This window comes from Acinonyx jubatus, chromosome D2, assembly GCF_027475565.1.
Source record: "Acinonyx jubatus isolate Ajub_Pintada_27869175 chromosome D2, VMU_Ajub_asm_v1.0, whole genome shotgun sequence".
NCBI lineage: Eukaryota > Metazoa > Chordata > Mammalia > Carnivora > Felidae > Acinonyx > Acinonyx jubatus.
Genome location: NC_069393.1, coordinates 44,251,008 through 44,269,844, shown reverse-complemented (window position 1 = coordinate 44,269,844; position 18,837 = coordinate 44,251,008). Strand labels below are relative to the sequence as shown.

At 48.9% G+C, this 18,837-nt stretch overlaps 1 protein-coding gene across 2 annotated transcripts in view; it reads left to right on the top strand.

The window, feature by feature from the left end:
• The window catches only part of LOC106989774 (anthrax toxin receptor-like), a 126,857-nt gene extending 109,616 nt beyond the window's left edge, over window positions 1-17,241 (top strand). Inside the window, exons 23-24 of one of the 2 annotated variants that reach the window (XR_008292029.1) lie at window positions 7,209-7,424; window positions 7,647-8,021. Coding sequence is in view for 1 of the 2 variants with exons in the window: in XM_053207002.1 (XP_053062977.1) it covers window positions 15,418-15,645 (228 nt within the window). In the remaining variant the exon portion in view is untranslated. Of the gene's footprint in view, window positions 1-7,208; window positions 7,425-7,646; window positions 8,022-15,417 lie in introns of those variants that run through there. The other variant, XM_053207002.1, reaches the window with a different exon arrangement.
• Window positions 17,242-18,837: the final 1,596 nt, after the last annotated feature.

Sequence of the window (18,837 nt, the reverse complement as noted above, 5' to 3'; positions counted from 1 at the left end):
TGGAGCCTGATCTGTCCACATGCAGCCAGCTGACTGTTCCCTTCTCTGCCTGTATCTAGTTACAGTGTGGGCTGTCAATTTACAGTTCTGTCTTGCAAGGAAATGCTTCTTTGCAATAAAAAATCCTGGAATATAAATTGCAGATGACACTTCCTTGAGACTGAGAGCCAAAGCTCTGCTCAGGGTGGCCCTAGCCCGGCTGGCGAAAGGGTGCACAGGAGATAAGCCCAACTGCTCCTTCCAGGCCAATCACAGAGCCCCGTGTCATGGTGGGAAGGGTCCTTATGAAGTGTGAGCCTTGAGCAGGCAGCCTGGCACAACTGAGTTCAAAGCAGCATTGTACTGTTGGTTACTGTGTGTGGGAGAGGACGTGTCACTTACAGACGTCAAGCCTCCGCTGGGTGGACCACTGCCATCAGTGCCCTCGGGGGCCAGGCTGGTGCCGTGAGCAGGAGGCATATGTCAGGCCAAGCCAAGGATGGTTGACTGCATGTGGGGTGTAGTGCAGCAAGGCAGGCACTGGCCCCTGAGGAGCTCCCCTGATGTGAACAGGGCCCAGCCAATGGTTGACATGCAGAAGTATGAACCCACCATTTCCAGGTGTTCCTATTTTTGAAGAATGCTAGTGATCTGGGTTATTAGGGAAAATGTGCAGGCTTTAAGTGTTGATACCCATTTTTGGAAGACACTTGAATGCCTAACAAACCACAACAGCAGCCAGCATTGGGCCACAGGCCCAGAATCTATTTTCTTCAAAGCAGAGAATTTGCAAACACTGCCCTGATCAATGGGAGCTGCAGGGAGACCTGAAGCAGGAGAAATAAGGGCAGCCAGGTCCAAGGTTGTGCTATAATAAAGGTTGTGTAAATAAATAAATTGCGCTAGGGCAAACCAAGCTTCCAGGATTGGAATGACCCAGTCTGGGACAGGAGGCAGTGATGGAGGCTAATGACCTTGGGCTTGCAGTTAAAGACCCACATGTTATCCTGGCTAAATCCTTAGGGACCAGTCTACCAGCTGTCTTCTCTATCCCCTGACATTTGCTTCAGGGGAGGCTCAGCAGCCTGGTGAAGGTCTAGGGTCTAGACCTGCACCTCACATATTAGTGTCTCCACACTGAAAGAGGAAGTGCTTGTTGAATCCCGGGTGGGTTGTGTGTAGTCCATGAAGCCTCAGGCAAAGGCAGGGGAAGAGCAATCATGTGAGACTTCCAGAACCACAGCTAAGACAGAACTTACCTTTACTTTATCTTTACTTTAACTTATCTTTACTTCTGTGCAGGGTCCTGCGCTCTTTGCCTGCCTCATCTGAGTCCCAGCCCTGCTCCTGGGGTCTCCAGCTTCATTGTCCTAGGTCTTCTCTCATTAATGTGGGAGTCCCCATGGAGAGGACTGTCTGCACCCTTCAGCATGTACTTGGGCATTTCAGGGTCAGAAATTTATGGCTGGCATTGCCCCTATATGCAAGACTGAGGCTGAATGCCTTTAATGGTGTCCCAGAGTCAGGAGTGGAGAGTGGCCCTGAATGCTCAAGGCCCCTTTTCACTCAGAATGGACCCTCAGAGAGAGACTGGGTGAAGATCGGGCCCCAGGGAGTCCCGCATCTAGGTTTCGACATGTTTGCTTTCTCACAGGAGTCACTGGGAAGAATCAGAGGGAAGGCAGCCCTCAGTGCTACCTCACAAGATCTTTGGATGTTTCCTTTGCAGAACCACATATGCACAATTTTTCGTAATTGGCATGGATCTAACCAATGATAAACAACTTCTTTGCAAATATGTTAAGAACAACATCACTGTCTTTAGTAAGTATACCCCTTGGTGTCTCCAAGTGACAAATGCCCTACAAAAGGCTGCCTTCCCCTCAGCCACCTAGGCCTTCAATGCCCTTGCTGGCCATTCACTGTGGGCACTGTGAGGATAGATCAGCGTGGACACGTAGAAGGAGGGACCTGACTGGGAAGCCTGCTCACCTACACCTCAAAGCTGGGAAGTCATCAACCCCCAACACCACAAGAGCCTCTCAGAGCAGGGCTTTAACCCCTGCCAAGAATGGCTGTGCTGTGCTGGGTGTGCCCCAGAGCTGTATTCCCCCTCCCTTGGCTCAGCTCTTACTCATCTTCAGAGACAAGGACCCAAATACATTGAGTCTGCTGATGAGAAACACAAGCAGCCCTAGGGCTTCGAGTCTGGGCCAGGTTCACTGGTAGCCTCCCAGGAGAATGTGTGCATCTGGGATTGAGAGAGGATGCAAGCTGCCAGAACAGGACCCTGGAATCCTAGCATAGGCACACATCACATGTGTGACCTTGACCAAACGAGGGTTCTGTTCTCAACCTCTTTTTCCTCTACTGTAAAATGAAGCCAATATGGTAGCTGGGCTGACTAAGTCATATCACGTATGTAGGCCTATAATTGGGAAATGCTCAGGCATCAGGTGTTCTTCCATGGTGGGTGAGCAGTCAGAGGAAGCACACAGTTGGGCAGACAGATGTGCCCTCAGCACTGAGGTGGGTGTGATTCTCCCCAGAGAGCGGGGTGATACAGTAGGACTCTCTCCCACTGAGCCCCCAGTGCATCCATTGGACCTGATAAGATTATATGCAGTGAAGTCTTACTGCAAGGCCATCTGGTAAACCCATAGCAAATCCTCTCCCCCAGAGCATCTCTAGCCCCTCTCCTTTCCGTGGGTACACAGAATGGGGCAGGGAACTATTGTTGCCACACTTCCACACTTGCAGTGTGTAGATGTCCTCAGGAAATGAGTTTTCTTTGTTCTGTACTTCCTCAGGAGTGGCTTAGGGACTGAGTATGACTTACATGGAGAACTAATGTTGATAGTGCACTCACTACATCAGGTAATGTGCTAAGTACCTTGCGTATGCTATCCCCAAAATTCTCAAATAGACCTACTGTCATTTCTCAGTAGAGCTGTGGAATGAGGCACAGGGGCAATTAATAATTTTGCCCAAGGCCAGGAGCCAGTGTAGGAAGAGCCAGAAAGTAGACAGGCAGGTGATCTGATTGCCTAGTCTGGGCCTTTGCCCTACTGAGTTGATAGTTCTTGAGGAACATTAGACACAACCTGTCTCCTAGGAAATGTGCACAGATACTTCCCCTGTGGTCTGTGACTGTACTGGTTCCCACTCTGGAGATCACCAGTGTTTCTCTTCAGTGTGGACCTGTGCCAGGGCCTCACATGGGAGAATCCAACATAAATTCCTGTTCATCTCAGCTGATGGCCAGTCTGAATCCATTCAGAGGCTGGTCAGAAGTGGCCCAGCAGGATTTTTTTTTATTGCCAAGACCTCTGATGCACTGATGAGGAGTGATTTGATTTTTTTTTCTAATTACATTTTTCTGAGATTTACACATCTGAGAAAACATTTTAGAAAATATAGAGAAGCTTATAGAAAATGTTAAAATTAACATTTCTTTGTGTTTTATCTTTTCTGTCTTTAGTGTATAATGTTTTTATGTTTTAAGCAATTCTGTAACATGGCAAATTAAGTATTCAATTTAATCAGTTAATAGTGGTTTGAAAACTTTACACTCTGGCAAGCTTCTGGGCCTCAGTATGCTGGCTGCCTGCCATCAGCTATTCTCTGCTGGGAACACCCTACTGGCAAGTAAACTGCATTTCTTAGGGATTTTTTCCCCACTAACCCCAACCATCCTACCTCGCCGATACAACTCTTTTCCCATAACCATACGTGGCGATGAACTTTTGTTATCATCCCAGTGAAAGGGTCAGGAGCTTATAGCTAATCTGATGGGTGAGTTAGGGCCAAAGCTCACCCACAAGAAAATGAACCATTCTGAGGGAATATACATGACTTGTGACCAAAGTTCGGGGTATGAAAAGAGTTAGGCCTCAGGAGAGAGAGAGTGCCACAGCTACAAGAGACAGAATTGTTCTGGGCCTCTTGAGTGCCACCTCCCAGCTCCCGCTTAAACACAAAACAAAACAAAGCCCCTCTTCCTTCCTCAGGCTTTGCTATCTCATTAAATGGTACCACCATCCCAGTTGTTCCAGCCAAACCCTGCCCGTCAACTGTAGTTCCTCTTTGCTCTCACTCCGTATCTAGTCCACCAGCAAGTCCTGCTGCCCCAGTGTCCAAAACATACCTGGATCTGGCCAGGCCCTTTTCAGAGCCATCATTCTTAGAATAAAACCCAAACCCCTTCTGAGGGCCCACAATGCCCTGCACACCTCTCCTCACTCACGTCTTTCCTCAACAAGCTCAGCTAGCTCTGCCCCAGGCCCTTGGCACATGCCGCTCAACAGGTTGGACACTCTTCCCTTGAATATTTCCTCAGATTTCCCCTCACCTGGTTTCACCTTCTGGATCTCCTCCTCAAAGACACTTTATTTTTAATGGAAATTTTCAACAATATACAAAAGTAGCAAAAATGGTATCATAAACTTGACACAGCTTCACCTACTTTCAATAATCAACACTGGCTAGTCTGTTTTTGTTGATGCCTCCATCGTGAATTACTTTGAAGCAAATCCCAACCATCGCATCATTGTGGGATAAATATTTCAGTTCCCCTAAGGGAAATGGTTTCTCTAAAGGACAGGACAGGCCCTGCATTCCTAAGTAGCTGTCCCTTCCCTTCTGTTCTCTATGCCTTCTGTGGCTTATGATTGTCTCATGACTTGTCACTCTCTGCATTTATTTTGTTCTTTGTTAGTTATTTCATTGTCTGTCTCCCTCCCATCCCTCAAACATAGGGCCCTTGAGGGCAGGAACTCAGCCTGCCTTTTCCATTCCAACCGGGCATTGCACAGGGCCTGGTGTGTAGCAGGGGCTCAGAGGAAGGCAGCAAAGGGAAGCTCACGTCTACCAGAATGTTGTTAGTCTGCTTGTCAGGGACCAGCTGAGGGGAGGTGGATGGATGGACATGCTCATTGACATTATTCTCTTGTGGTTTTCTCTTAGCTAATAAATCTTACCCTCCAAAAGGAGACTCAGTACTTTGCCCTGGCCATGAATTTAAGACAGAGAGAGAGTAATTACCCCAGGTTGGGGGTCAGATGGGCATTTTTGCCACCATGAGGTGTACAGAGTGTGGGATGCCATGTCGTGGGCAGTACGTGCCTAACTTAGGGAGGACTCAAGGCATCCTGGCCACCTGCCCTGGTGGTGGTCCCCAGAGGCACTCAAGGATTCTCTCAGCCCAGGCTCTGCTGGGAAAGGTAGGATTGGGAGGATGATGTCCCTGGGGATGGTAACTGTGCTCCAGACAGCCACTCAAGAGCCAAGTCAACATGCACTGTAAATAGAAAAGAGTCAGTGTTGGTGATACCAAGCCACCCTCCCTGGAAAGGCATCTGTCTCCATGCAGGGCTCCTTGTGCCTGGACACACTTCAGTGCAGAGGTTGATCTTGTAGGAGTTGGGGTGAGTCCTCCTTACTCATGCCATGTGCCCACTGATGGACCCAGTGCCTGATGATCAAAATCATTGCAATATAGAAAGCTGCTGATTACAGCTGAGCCAACTGCAAGAACTATACATATCTAGATTGGTGGTTACCATATTCCTTTTCTATGCTTTAGGACCCTTGTCGTGCAATACAGCCTGGAAAAGGGCAAAACATTCAGAGGCAACATGATTTTCATTGGCACCGACTGTGTGAGGGCCAGAGTGGGGCTGTGGCCTCCCTCCTGTACTGTCCAACCACTGTACAGGAGGAGCAGACACCAAGGGAGGCAAAAGAAGGGGAAATGTCCCAGGCAGTCCAAGCAACTACTTTGTGCAGACAGGCAGCTGGGACAACTTCTCACAGCCAGCTTGGGGCCCTCAGCCCTTCATCGGAAAGCTGTCCACACATCGGGCTTGTGAGGTGCCCTGGGAGCGCTTCTACAAGAGCACCTGCCGTGTAGCCTCCTGTCCAGGTCCTGCAGAACCTCTGCTGTCTCTCTCTGGGAACCAGGTGTCCTTGAAGGCACAGGAAAGGGAACAGTTAGAGCTCTAAGCAGAGTCCAGAAATGGTGCTGGGGCTCTGCCACGCCGCCTCGCCCCTTGCCACCTCCACTGGCCCAAGAATAGCGGTGGGGAGCTCAGGGCTCCATCCTGCATTCCAGCTGGGCAAGTGGGAGAGGGTGGGAAGCTAGTGTGTTAGGAGCCTGAGTCCAGGACATCTGGGGACAGCAGGGTGCTCCAAACCCAGGCCCCAGACACAGGGGATCTCGAAGGTGGGACCCACTGTGGCCCTGTGCAATCAGGGTGTTTCAGCAGCTGCTGACACAGCTGAACCCCCACACGCCCATCACTGCCCGCGAGCCCAAGCCCGCTTGGGGAACACCCCTGTCATTTTGCAGAGGGCATCAGCCTCCCCTCTGCCTCTGCTGCTTTCTTGTGCTCCTCAGCCATCCGTCTCCGCTAACTCTCTGACCTCTGCTGGACCTTGCTCTCCGGCACTTGGTGGGAAGTTGCCAGGGCTGTGGGGAGGGCCTGGGACTCAGCTCAGGGACGGGCACGTGGGAAAGAGGGTGCTGCTCCCAGGTGCCCACTTCTCAGAGCTCCACGTCACCCGGACACCGGGCGGGGCAGCATGACATGGGCGACAGAGCACGTTAGGCACAGGAAGAGGGCTGCCTGGGAGGAGCGATGCCCATGCCTGATTGCCACCAGCCTAGTGTCCAGTCCCAGCTGGGAGGGTTCCAGCAGCACGGACAGTCCTCTGAGGCACTCACCGACCAGCAGACCGCACTCGGCCATTTGTCCCTCAGGAGCCTAACTGACAGGCCGCCCTCAGCAGGCACATTTAGGAAAGAACTCAGGAGGAGCCTGAGTTCATGGGCCCCCACCCTGCTTCCCCCTCCTGGGCACAGACTCTGTCCCCTGTAGCTCCCCTGCCTCAGGGAAAGCCGAGCATTTGGTTTAGGGCAGGACTGCACCGCGTGCGGCTGAGGCGTGCAGTGAGGGCTGGCATGTCACACATGGGGATTCCAGTCCTTGTCTGGGCTCTGGGCCAGAGCCTCGGAACGAAGCCAGTGGTGGGCTCTGTGGCCCAGGGCTCCACAGCGGCTCTTTGAGTGCAGTCTTGTCCTCCAGGCCTTCAGTGCTCCCTGGAGGTGGGGAAATCTGAGATGAGTGGGAACACGCTGATGTACGGGTGTTGCGTAAGGTGCTGGGGGGAGGCACCCAGTGAGGGCCATCCAGACCCACCCAGGACTCTGACTTTTGTGCTTTTTGCAGGGCAATACATCGGAGCCCACAGGTGCCCCAAAGGAGGAGACTTCAGTCCCCACAGTTGGCACACAGAAGACAACAGTGCCCACAGTTGTCACACAGGAGGCACCAGCACCCATGGCTGTCACAGAAAAGCCTACCCTTGACTACCTATTCCCATTGTTCGTCCCAACCCTGATCATTATCGTGGTGGTGATCTGCTGTCTCTGTTGCTGCAGGAAGGTGAGTGACCCCTGTGAGTGATCCACACGGCCCTATGACACAAACTGTCCCCAGGCCACAAGGTAACCAAGCCCGACTCACCCCCTGATCCTGCCAGTGGGCAGGATCCCATCAGCTCCCAGTTCATCACATGAGCAAACACAGGCACAGACTGTGTCTACCATTCCTGGTCAGAGACTCAGCTTGCATCTCAGGGACCCCCTGCTTCATGCTTGTTTCCAGAAGTGGCCTATGAGCTACCCTGTCCTCTGGGGAGAAGTCACCCCAGTGCCCAGTGACAAGGGAGGCATCACAGCAGCCAGGCTTCTGAAGGACTCAGGGAGAACAAGCACCAGAAGAGGACTCTGATGCTGAGGGAAGATTATTACAATACACAGGTGAACATTCAGAAAAGGAGGCTTCGCTTTCAGAACTTGGTCCCTGCCCAGGCTCTGATGTATGTTGGGCTGCATTTTGTTGATCTCCATCCCTGTCACCCGCCAGGGCAAGAGGTTTGGCCACAATTATATTTTAGTGACTACAGGCTGGGGAGGTTGGAGGAGAGTGTGTTACTTGGCATTGAGCTGTGAGGCAGGCCCGGCCCAGATGAGCACATGGAGCCAGGGCCGGTGAGCTGTCTGTGGATCCTCAGGGTAGAAGCCTAAAAGAGATCCAGAGGAAGTAGTTATAGCAGGACACTATGTCAGAGGAAGGGGACCCACACCCAAAGGGCCTACTTATGGGCTCCCAGCTCTGCTCAGGATGAAGGGGGTTACTTTAGATGGCCCTGGGTGTTGCCATTTGCTCTCTGGGTGGCCTCTGTGACTTTGCTGGCCTCTCAGGACTGTTTTGCCATCAGCAAACAAACGGGGTCACTGTCACTCCCAGCTTGAAAGAGTACTGGGCTGACTCCAGAACTGGCATGGTAGGGGCCTGGCAGAGCGCTGGGCAGCTGCAAGTGCCCCACAACCCATGACATTCCCAGTAGGGTCTTGGGAAAGGGACCATATCAGAGGGTGCCCAGTGCCCCTGCCCTCCCCTTGATGGGGTAGGATGGCCCTTTCTGGTATCTCTCCCTTGTCCTCCCTCTGGTCTTGGGCCTCCCTCCATGTCTTGCTCTGTCCCTCTGCCAGGAGTGGACGTGGCTGGGTGGGTTCAGGGCACAAGGCCGGTGTGGTGCTAGCGACCATAATGGGCTGTGGCCCTGGAAGAGGCTCCAGGAGATCCAGATGCAGAATGGGCGTCTGTGCAAACATGGCTGGGACTGCGAGCTCTGTTCAGACCCAGAGCCAGGAGCCCAGTGGTCTCCTGAGGAGCCTTGAAACCTCTGACAGCAGACATGGCCCTGCTGGGTGTCAGCACACATCCATGTGTCTCCTCAGCAGGGTCCCCACACCCAGGCGTGCCCAGGACTCCTAATGCTCACCTGGCCACCAGGGACAGTCATGCTTGCCTGAACTAAGAAAATGACTAATGTAGCCCTCACTATAGATACTGGGGACACCACGTCCTCCAGGCACCTGGCCCAGTCTGAGGTTCTGATCATGGGGAAGCTTAGGCACATGATTCCCAGGCAAGCCAGGAGCATGCTCTTCATGGGCCCTAATTCTGAGCCCTGCACTGGTTTTGGGGAAACCATTATGGTTTCATGAGTGCTGACCTGGTGGGGCAGGGCAGTGAGAAGGGTGGAGGCAGGCCCTGGGGTTCAACTCCAGCTCTGCCACTCCCAGGTTCTGTGACCTGGGGCAAGTTGCTTGATTTCTCTGTGCCTTAGTTCCCCTTGGAAAAAGTGGCATATTAGTACCTGCACGTACAGTTACTGGCAGGATTGAATGTGAAATTATGGAAAGTTCTTAGACTGGCAGCTGGCATAGGAGGAACTCTAACAATTAGCTGTCACAACCATTAAATTCCAGGGGGACACCTGTAACATGCAGGCTTCTCCCCGTTGTCACAGGCAGTGGCACGTGGAGGGACATGAACATGTTTAGGGAATATGATCAAACTCGTTTAAAATTCTCCTCTAAAAATAGACATTTAAGAATTTTTGGAAAAGTAAACAATGCAATTTTTACCTTATCATATACTAAAACATTAAGCTCCAGCAATTTAAAGAATAAATATAATGATCCTATAGAATAATGGCCTCAGTTCAACTAAACACTTATACACTGGAAGCGATTGTATAAATAAGGAATGGCCCCAGTTGGTGAGAGTATGTGTGTTTGCACATCTGTGTGAGCATGTGAACTTGAGAGTACTCACATATGTTTAATTATTAACATGATATTTTTTTGGCTTTATCTTTTTTTGTTATGTTTTTTTCATTTATATACAAGTTATATAACATATAGTGTAATAATGGTTTCAGGAGTAAAGTTTAGTGATTCATCACTTACATATAACACCCACTGCTCATCCCAAAATGTGTCCTTCTTACTGCCTCTTGCCCATTTAGTCCAACCCCCCACCCAGAACCCCTCCAACAACCCTCAGTTTGGTCTCTGTATTTAAGAGTCTCTTATGGTTTGTCTCCCTGTTTTTATATTATTTTTGCTTCCCTTCCCTTGTGTTCATCTGTTTTGTATCTTACATTCCACATATGAGTGAAGTCATATTTTTGTCTTTCTCTGATGAATCTCCCTTAGCATAATACACTCTAGTTCCATCCACATTTTTGTAAATGATAAGGTTTCATTCTTTTTGATTGCCAAGTAATAGTCCAGTGTGTGTGTGTGTGTGTGTGTGTGTGTGTGTGTGTGTGTGTATGTATATACATATATATACATACTACATCTTTATCCATTCATCAGTCGAACGACATGTGGGCTCTTTCCATAATTTGGCTATTGTTGATGGTGCTGCTGTAAACATTGGGGTGCGTGTACCCACTTTGAATCAGCAATTTTGTATTCTTTGGATAAATACCTAGTAGTGCAATTGCTGGGCCATAGGGTAGTTCTATTTTTAATTTTTTGAGGAACCTCCATACTGTTTTCCAGAGTGGCTACACCCATTTGCATTCCCACCAGCAGTGCAAAAGGGTTCCTCTTTCTCCACACCCTTGCCAACATCTGTTCATCTGTTGTTTCCTAAATTGTTAATTCTAGCCATTCTGTGATGTGTGAAGTGGTATCTCATTGTGGTTTTGATTGTATTTCCCTGATGATGAGTGATGTTGAGCATTTTTTCATGTGTCAGTTAGCCATATGGATGTCTTCTTTGGAAAATTGTCTATTCATGTCTTTTGCCCATTTCTTACTGGATTATTTGTTTTTTGGGTGTTGAGTTTGATAAGGTCTTTATAGATTTTGGATACTAACCCTTTATCTGATGTGTCATTTGAAAATGTCTTCTCCAATTCTGTCAGTTGCCTTTTAGTTTTGCTGATTATTTCCTATTCTGTGCAGAAGCTTTTTACCTTGATGAGGTCCCAATAGTTCATTTTTGCTTCTGTTTCCCTTACCTCTAGAGACATGTCCGGTAAAAAGTTGCTGTGGCCAAGGTCAAAGAGGTTGTTGCCTTTTTCTCCTGTAGGAATTTGATGGCTTCCTGTCTTACATTTAGGTCTTTCATCCATTTTGAGTTTATTTTTGTGTATGGTGTAAGAAAGTGGTCCAGATTCATTCTTCTGAATGTCGCTGTCCAGTTTTCCCAGCACCATTTGCTGAAGAAAATCTTTTCTCCATTGGCTATTCTTTCCTGTTTTTTTCAAAGATTAGTTGGCCATATGTTTGTGGGTCCATTTCTGGGCTCTCTATTCTGTTCCATTGATCTGAGTCTCTGTTCTTCTGCCAGTACCATACTGTCTTGATGACGATAGCTTTGTAATACAGCTTAAAATGAGGGATTGTGATGCCTCCAGCTTTGGTTTTCTTTTTCAAGATTGCTTTGCTATTTGGAGTCTTTTCTGTAACATGATTTTTTTTTAATTTGGCAAGCTCTTGGGGAAAAATACAAATTAAAGCACATTTAACAACATACCAACATAAATTCCAACTACCTTTGAAAGTTAAATATTTTAAAAGCTTTAACTCATAGTAATAGAATAAAATGCAAACAAATATTTATTTAAGCTTAGGTGTCTGGGTAAGCATTAAACCAGAGGAAGGAAATCACAAAAATTCGTATTCACAGATTGAACTGTATCCATTAATTCAACAAAGATTTATTGCATGTCAGGTGCTGAGAGACAGAGGTTAGCCAGAAAAATGCTATCTCCTGTCAGAAAGAGGGGGTAGGAGCCATGTCATGCATTTCTTTTGAAGACTATCAGGTGGTGAAAAACACTGTCTAGAGACTTGAAAGTCATGAGTATGCCTAGTGCCTGGTTGCCAGAGCTGAATCTCAGTGACAGTACATTTAAGCTGAGAGCCAATTGATAAGAAGTCCATAGAGTGAAAATCAGGAATCCTTCCAAGAAGAGAAAAGAGCCAAGCAATTCATCAGGGCTTTGGGTCTTGGAACATGGAAAGGCTGAAAAGTCAGTCTTGAAAGGTGGTTAGGAATCCCCTAGGCAGGCCAGATAAAAAAGGCACTCCACAGAGACAGAACAACCTGAACAAAAACTGATAAATGGGAACTTAGTGGTTCTGAGAAAGACTTTTATCAGATTGCTTGCATCCTAAGCTCCAGAGCACAGCCTTTTGAGACACCTACCTAATCTTTAATAGTCCAGGCTCTCGATTTGCCTTCATGCTTATAAGATTGCTTCTGGAGCTCCAGCTATCACATCCACATTCCAGGGGGAAAGATGGAGGAAAGGCACAGGGGCTTTCTACAAATCACTGCCCAACAACCCCATCTTCCTTCCATTGGCCAGAGTTGATTTACATGGCCATCTTGATCAGCAAAAGAGACTTGGAAATGTCATTTTACAGCTGAGTGCATTGCCTCCCCCAACAAAATCAGGTCTTTGTTACCAAGGAATACAGGAAGAATGGACATGGCCATTCCCCACTCACCACATTAAAGATTTTAGCCCCATATTAAGGATGGGAAAATACTTACCAAGATACCGAGTGACTTGTCTGTGGTCAGAGACACAATAGGAACCAGCTCCTTCCCCTTCACATAGAGTGTGCAACATTTAGTGCTTTTCCAAATCAACTTTTCACAGAAAGGCATAATAACCCAGAGAAACTTGGAGAGAAAACTGTGTGTCTTGCAGCTGTTGTGTGAGGTACAGATGGCCTTTGTTGATGTGTGCCCATGGGCCGGGGATGGGCCTGAAGCTGTCCAGAGCAGAGAGGGATGGGGACCTCTGAAGACAGGCATCCAGTGCATCAGGAACCACTTTTTTCCTGTCTTTCTTCACACCTGCCAGCCCCCTCCCCCACCAGCTTTCTTTGAAATAAAGTCTTTTCTGTGCAGCCTGTTCTGGGTGGAACACAGCACCCTTGCTACCAGATTAGCATCAGCACACTGGCAAAGGGGAGAACAGATATTTGGGGAAAAATAAATCCTATGGCAGTGCAGTCATTCTTGTATACGGCCCATGAGCACTTACAGCGTCCACACTGAATAGAGGCCTGAATAAACCCATCTTAAAAATGACAAAGAGCTGTAGCATCCGGCATTCCCAAGGCCCCTGTATCCTTCTCCATTCCCAGGAGACTCCAGATCAGGAACATAGCATGGACATGAAGCCTCTCCATTCTGTTCTCTTTGGCTTCTCTTCAGTTCCACTGTGAGTCTGGCTGTGACATTATTGGCTTGACAACTGCTCAGGCACAGCATCTCACTCAGCCACAGTTTGTGCCAGAGGACAGGCATTCTCTCATCCAGGAAAAGCCTCTTCTCCTTGTGCTGGAGCCTGTGAGTCTTCATGTGCAGGCTGCCCTAACAGCTGGTTGTGGCCACTGGAAGTCAAGGCAAAAGACCATAGGGAAGAGTGAGACAGGCCACAAATGGGGACATGTAAGGACCATGACAGCAGACATCAGAATTGGGGGGCAGGGGTGCTACAGAAGCCAGGACAAGGGGCCCAGCCCAGGTGGGGCACAGAAGCACCTGTATGTCATAGCAACAGCTCTCTCCCTATCCTTAGGTCACTCCGTATGTACAGTATTGTCATTAACTGGCCTGTCACCACACGTGTCATTAACACAGCTCTTTCATGTCTGCTGCCTTAATCTCATCCCTGCTGTATCCCTGGCAGCATGATCTGTATTTTCCAGAGAAAAACACTGAGGGTCAAAGCCTACCCAGGCCCCCTCAGGCAAAAGACAGCTGGGCCAGGACAGGTACCCCCTCTCCTGCTTCCTGAGTCTGCCCGCCTCCTCTGTGGATGAAGCCCTACTCGTGGCCTGAGCCACTCATAATACATGCACAACACAAGTGGGAGCTGGCAGGGGAATGGTGTGCACAACTCCAAAGATTCAGCATGAATCCTAAACAGGGTGTGCTCTCCAGGCTAAGTCTGCTCTTTCCTCCAGCACTTTGCATGACTGCTCGCATTGTGAGTCCTCAGTTGAGCAAGTGCACTACTTTCCTGTGCTGCTCTAACAAAGTGTCACCAACTTAGTAGCAGAAAGCAATAGGTTTTCAGTTCCAGAGTTCTCACAGTCCTGGAGCCTGGCAGTGTGAAGTGGGTTTTCCTGAGCAGAAATCCAGTTCTCGCCAGAACTGCTCTCGTCTTGGAGGGCCTGGGAATAATCCCCTTCCTGCCTTTTCTACTTTTGGAGCTACATTCCCAGGTTCCCTGGCTCCTGGCCCTTTTCTCCATTTATATGTCAGCAGAGCAGCACCTTAAATCTCCCTTCCTCTCACCCCTCCCAACACCTTCTCCTCTTCGGTGGTTAAATCACCTTCTCACAGGAACCCTGTGGTCGCCTGCAGGCCACCCAGATAACCCGGGATAACCTCCTCATCTCAAGATCCTTAACTTAATCACACAAAGGCCCTTTTCCAGTGTAACCCAAAACAGCTACAGGTTCCAAGGACCAGGACCTGGGTATCTTTCAGGGCCATTGTTCAAGTGACCACAGCAAGCCAATGAACTAGAAGCTCCTTTGAGAGCAGGGACTGTCCAATTTGGCACTTTGCACCTTGTGCAGCACAGAATGAGCAGTGGGTCATAAGGACCTGAAGGTGCAAGTGTACATGTTGTGGAGGGGGGTGTGCAAAGACCACACTAAGGAAGGGCCATGCCCAGAGACTTTGCCCAGTCAGTGTTCCTAAATGTCTGGCTACCTTGGTGTGCTGGTAGGTTTGTTTGAGTTAAAAGCAGACCCTGTGGCCCTAGAGGAACTACTTGCTAGAAGGGAGCTGGAGGTCTGGGAAAGGCCAACATGGTCTCCCTCCTCTCAGGTGTGCTGCCTATGGAAGATGCAGGCCCTTTCTTATCCACTGTCTAGAGTGGCCAGAGATACTGCCAGATGGCCAGTGTGCCCAGGCCACCCTCTCTGGCTTATCTGAGCCTTTCACCCAGGAGTCCTCAGCTGAGGACAAGGGACAAGGAGGGGATGACAGTAAACTAGGGGCAAAGTTCACTGTCCCGAAGCATCTATGTTGTTCTCTTCCCAAACCAAGGGGTTCATGTTTGCTGCTGCCTCCACAGCCCATCTCCAATCCGAGGATGCCCCTAGCTGCCCTTGCCCTGGGAGCCCAGAGCCTGGCCTGAAAGTTGTAGTCAGGACTTAACCCTTCAGCACACATTCGCTGAGGGAGGGGAGTCTGGGCAAGGCTCATGCTGCTGCGGCAGTCAGGCTTTGTTCTTGTTCCTGAGTCTCCCAGTCCAGGGAGGAGCAGACAAGTTCAATACCAGAACAGAAGGAGTCCAGGGTCAGAACACTGGGGCTGCCTGGAGGAGGCAGGGCAGACTCCAACTGAGCCTTGAAATAACAGCCCAGCCTGGAGGCCAGCACCCAGGAAGAGGAAGAGCATCATGAAGGTCCTACCATGTGGGTCCTGATGGGTCATGAGCCTGAACCTCTTGAGCCAAGGGCACCACAGCTTTCTGGTTCTAGCTCTAATGTATTCTCAGTGACCTTCTCTCTTCTCTTCCCTGCAGGGTCGATGCCTCAACTTTACCTTAGTGAATCTCCTCTGCAGGCAGTTGCCCTGTGGCTCAAACATCTGCCTTACAGCCAGCCAGGAATGCTTCTCTCTCCATAACTGCTGCTCATGGTGCCAACACCCCTCTCCCATATGCTCCCGGCCACCCTCCAGGATGCTGCCACTGCTGCCTCCCCCTGCCCACGTGCTCTCCAGAACTACTTTGCCACTCCTAGCCCCATAGCCCAGCCTCTAAAACCCCCAAGACCCAAGAATGTTAGGAGCTCTTTGTGTACCAAATTGGACAGAGAAATTGAGTCTTGGTTTACGGTCTAAAGGAGTTAAAATTGTTGCTTATCAGCAAGAGAGTTTGTTACTTTTTGAGCATTGTGCCACTGTAGGAAATGTATCTATACTCTTTCTGCCAGGATAAAGCACCTTGGTATGTATGGATGCAGACATGGATGTGCCCCACTCCCCACAGCTTGGTCCTCATCTGTCATGAAGGGCATGGATGCATGGGGTCTGAGTCAAATTTTGTTCTTTGTAAAAAGCCCAGAAGATCTTTGAAATGTGAATGCAACCTGTTTCTCCACTCACTGGCTGTTACTTACCTCTGCTTTAATTTCCTCATTGAAAAGATGGAAATAATGGTGTCTCCTTTACAGAAGTCACCATTTATTGACTACATAAGTGTCTACATGCTGAAGGCTTAATTCTCTTTATTGCATGTAATTTTCCTAACAACCACACATAGGAAGCCACATGTTCATCATCTCCAACCCACCAAATGCCATGTACCAAACACAGCTTCCCAGATTCTTGAGACCATTGTGTGTCTAGATTCTGCCAATTGCAGTGTTAGATATCCATACTTCCAGCTCCATCTATGGTATCACCCAAGTCTTACTAATGGGAACAAGAGGAGGAGGAAGAAATCGTATGATGAATATATAATAATAGTAATAAGAAGGGGGAGATGAAAATGAGATGATGTAATAATAATAATAATAACAACAACAACAACTATTATACAAGGAGGAGGAGGAAAAAAGACGAAAATAGAAGATGAAAAAGAAAATAGAGGAGGAAAAAGAGATGAAAATAGAAGAACAAGGAGGAGGAGAAGATGAAAAGGAGGAGAGTATTGAACTGGCTGGAGACCTTTGGTATGACCAAGCTCCCGGAGGGTCACCTCTGTCTCATGCATCAGCACTGCTGAGGTAAGGTCACTCAGGCAAGTGCAAACAATGTCCTACAAAACTCTGCCTGGGGCTCCCTCTTACTGGTCCACTCTTGGGGCACCCGGGTAGCTCAGTGGGTTGAGCGTCCGACTTCAGGTCAGGTCATGATCTCACAGCTCGTGAGTTCGAGCCCCTTGTTGGGCTTTGTGGTGACAGCTCAGAGCCTGGAGTGTGCTTCTGATTCTGTGTCTCCCTCTCTCTCTGCCCCTAACCCACTCTCATTCTGTCTCGGTCTCTCTCAAAAATAAATAAACATTAAAAAAAATTTAACTGGTCCACTGTCTATGACATTACCAGATTGAAACCTCTCACAGCCGAAAATGACATGTGCCTGGTGTGGCCTGTCCCCAGTGAGCCTGTGCTAGCTCCTGATGCTCGTCTCTTCTTGTTGAAGAACTCACAGGCCCTTTCCCAGGGTCAGCATCAGACTCTGGGTCTCATCCAGCTCCAGGCTCCATGCACCTCCCCTGTGATCCAGCTCTCAGATGACCTGAGCAGATGTATGATGTCACCTCTGGGGTCACATCATGCCCTGGCCAGTGAGTTCCGGGTCAGGAGATCACAGGCACAGCAGCTTGGTGCTGCCTTGCTCCTTCTTCCTACGTGGACCTACCCATGCCCTTTGTCACTAGAGACGGTTCTCAGCCAGACATTCCAGTGGATGTATGCAGCCCTTGTTCTCCTTGTTCCCATGCAATCTTAAGGGGCCCTTTGCTCTCCCTCCACTGTCCTCAATAGCCTCAGTTCATTCTGGACTGTCACCCCCTGACACTATTTACTCATCTTCGTGTCTCTGTTATGTGTCCTGAAAAAGGCTTTTCTTGTCTTTGGTTCTTTTCAGTCTGAGCTCGGCAAGACAACCCCCTGAGCGACACAGACATATTTCAGTACTACACCATGTTTTACAATGAAAGAAACTACAAAATAATCCCAGACTGTCCAACCTTTTATGAGCCCTAGGGCATGGGATCATGAAGTAATGATTTTTGAAACTCTGAAACTGAACTCCCCATGTTGACAGGACCTTTGACCACTTTCACCCTTCCCTATCAAAGGGGATACTTCTCCCTCAGGTCCCACCCTTCTTGGGCTGCCAACCAGGGTTCTACTAACCAACCTAGGAAGTGCTTCCTTGTGAAGAATGAACCATCACACACCCCATGATATGAAAAGCACGTGGTTTTTTTGTTGTTGTTGTTGTTGTTGTCATTGTTTATTACCCATTCCAAGGCTCTAGAGCTGTCCTGCCTCTCTGCCTTTTCCAAGCCTCCTCAGTTGTGAAATGGCAGCACTGTGCCAGATACTGATGAGGTCTGTGACCTCACAGAATTCAAAGACTTCAGGGAACTTAACTCCCAATGGAGGGTTCGACTAGCAAAGATAGAAATCCTAGAGATTAAACAGAATGGCTTCTGAGCATGCAACCTTTGTGCCAGGCTTGAAAAACCTAGAATTGTCCCCTATAGTGAATGAAAAGAAAATAGAAGTAGAGTCTCACATAACTGAAATTATTGGTGCAATTGCACCAGTTGGGTTATTGTTTGAGCTGAGCCAGGGATGCAGAGCAGATGAGAATTAAGGAAGAGAAAATTCTGGAGGAACTTAAAGGGAAACCAGCCCTGAGTCCCCGCTCCTTCTGTAATCATTCAATAAATGTTCTTGGTGGCCCTGGAGCCAGGTCTACTCCTACCCAGGCATGGGAGCTGAGTCATAGACCAGGACAGTGCTGAGTGTAGCTCCTAGACTCACTTGGCCAGAAAGCCTGTCCAAAACACCTGGAAGCTGCACAGCCCAACAACACTTGAGCAGAGAGTAAAGCAGGCAGAGCTGGTCATCTGCAGAGCAAAGCCAGAGGCACCATTCAACCAGAAAACTTGGGGAGCAAGTTGGCTTGTTGTAATACCACAAAGATCTCTTCTGGCCTTGGAGCTATATCCTTTCCATGCTCTTCTTAGGAACTAATCCATAGTCCCTCCCCACGTCCCACCCAACACACTCTGCTGAGCATAGCTCCCAGTCCCTCTGACCGGAAAGCCTGACCAGGAACACCTGGAAGACGGTTTGGAGCTGGCCCTCCTATTCTGTCCAGGCAAGGGAGTTAATTCATAGCCCCACCCACTGCTGAGCATAGCTCCTTGCCCACCTAACCAGAAAGCCTAGCTAGAACACCAGAAAACGTCCTAGCCCAGCAA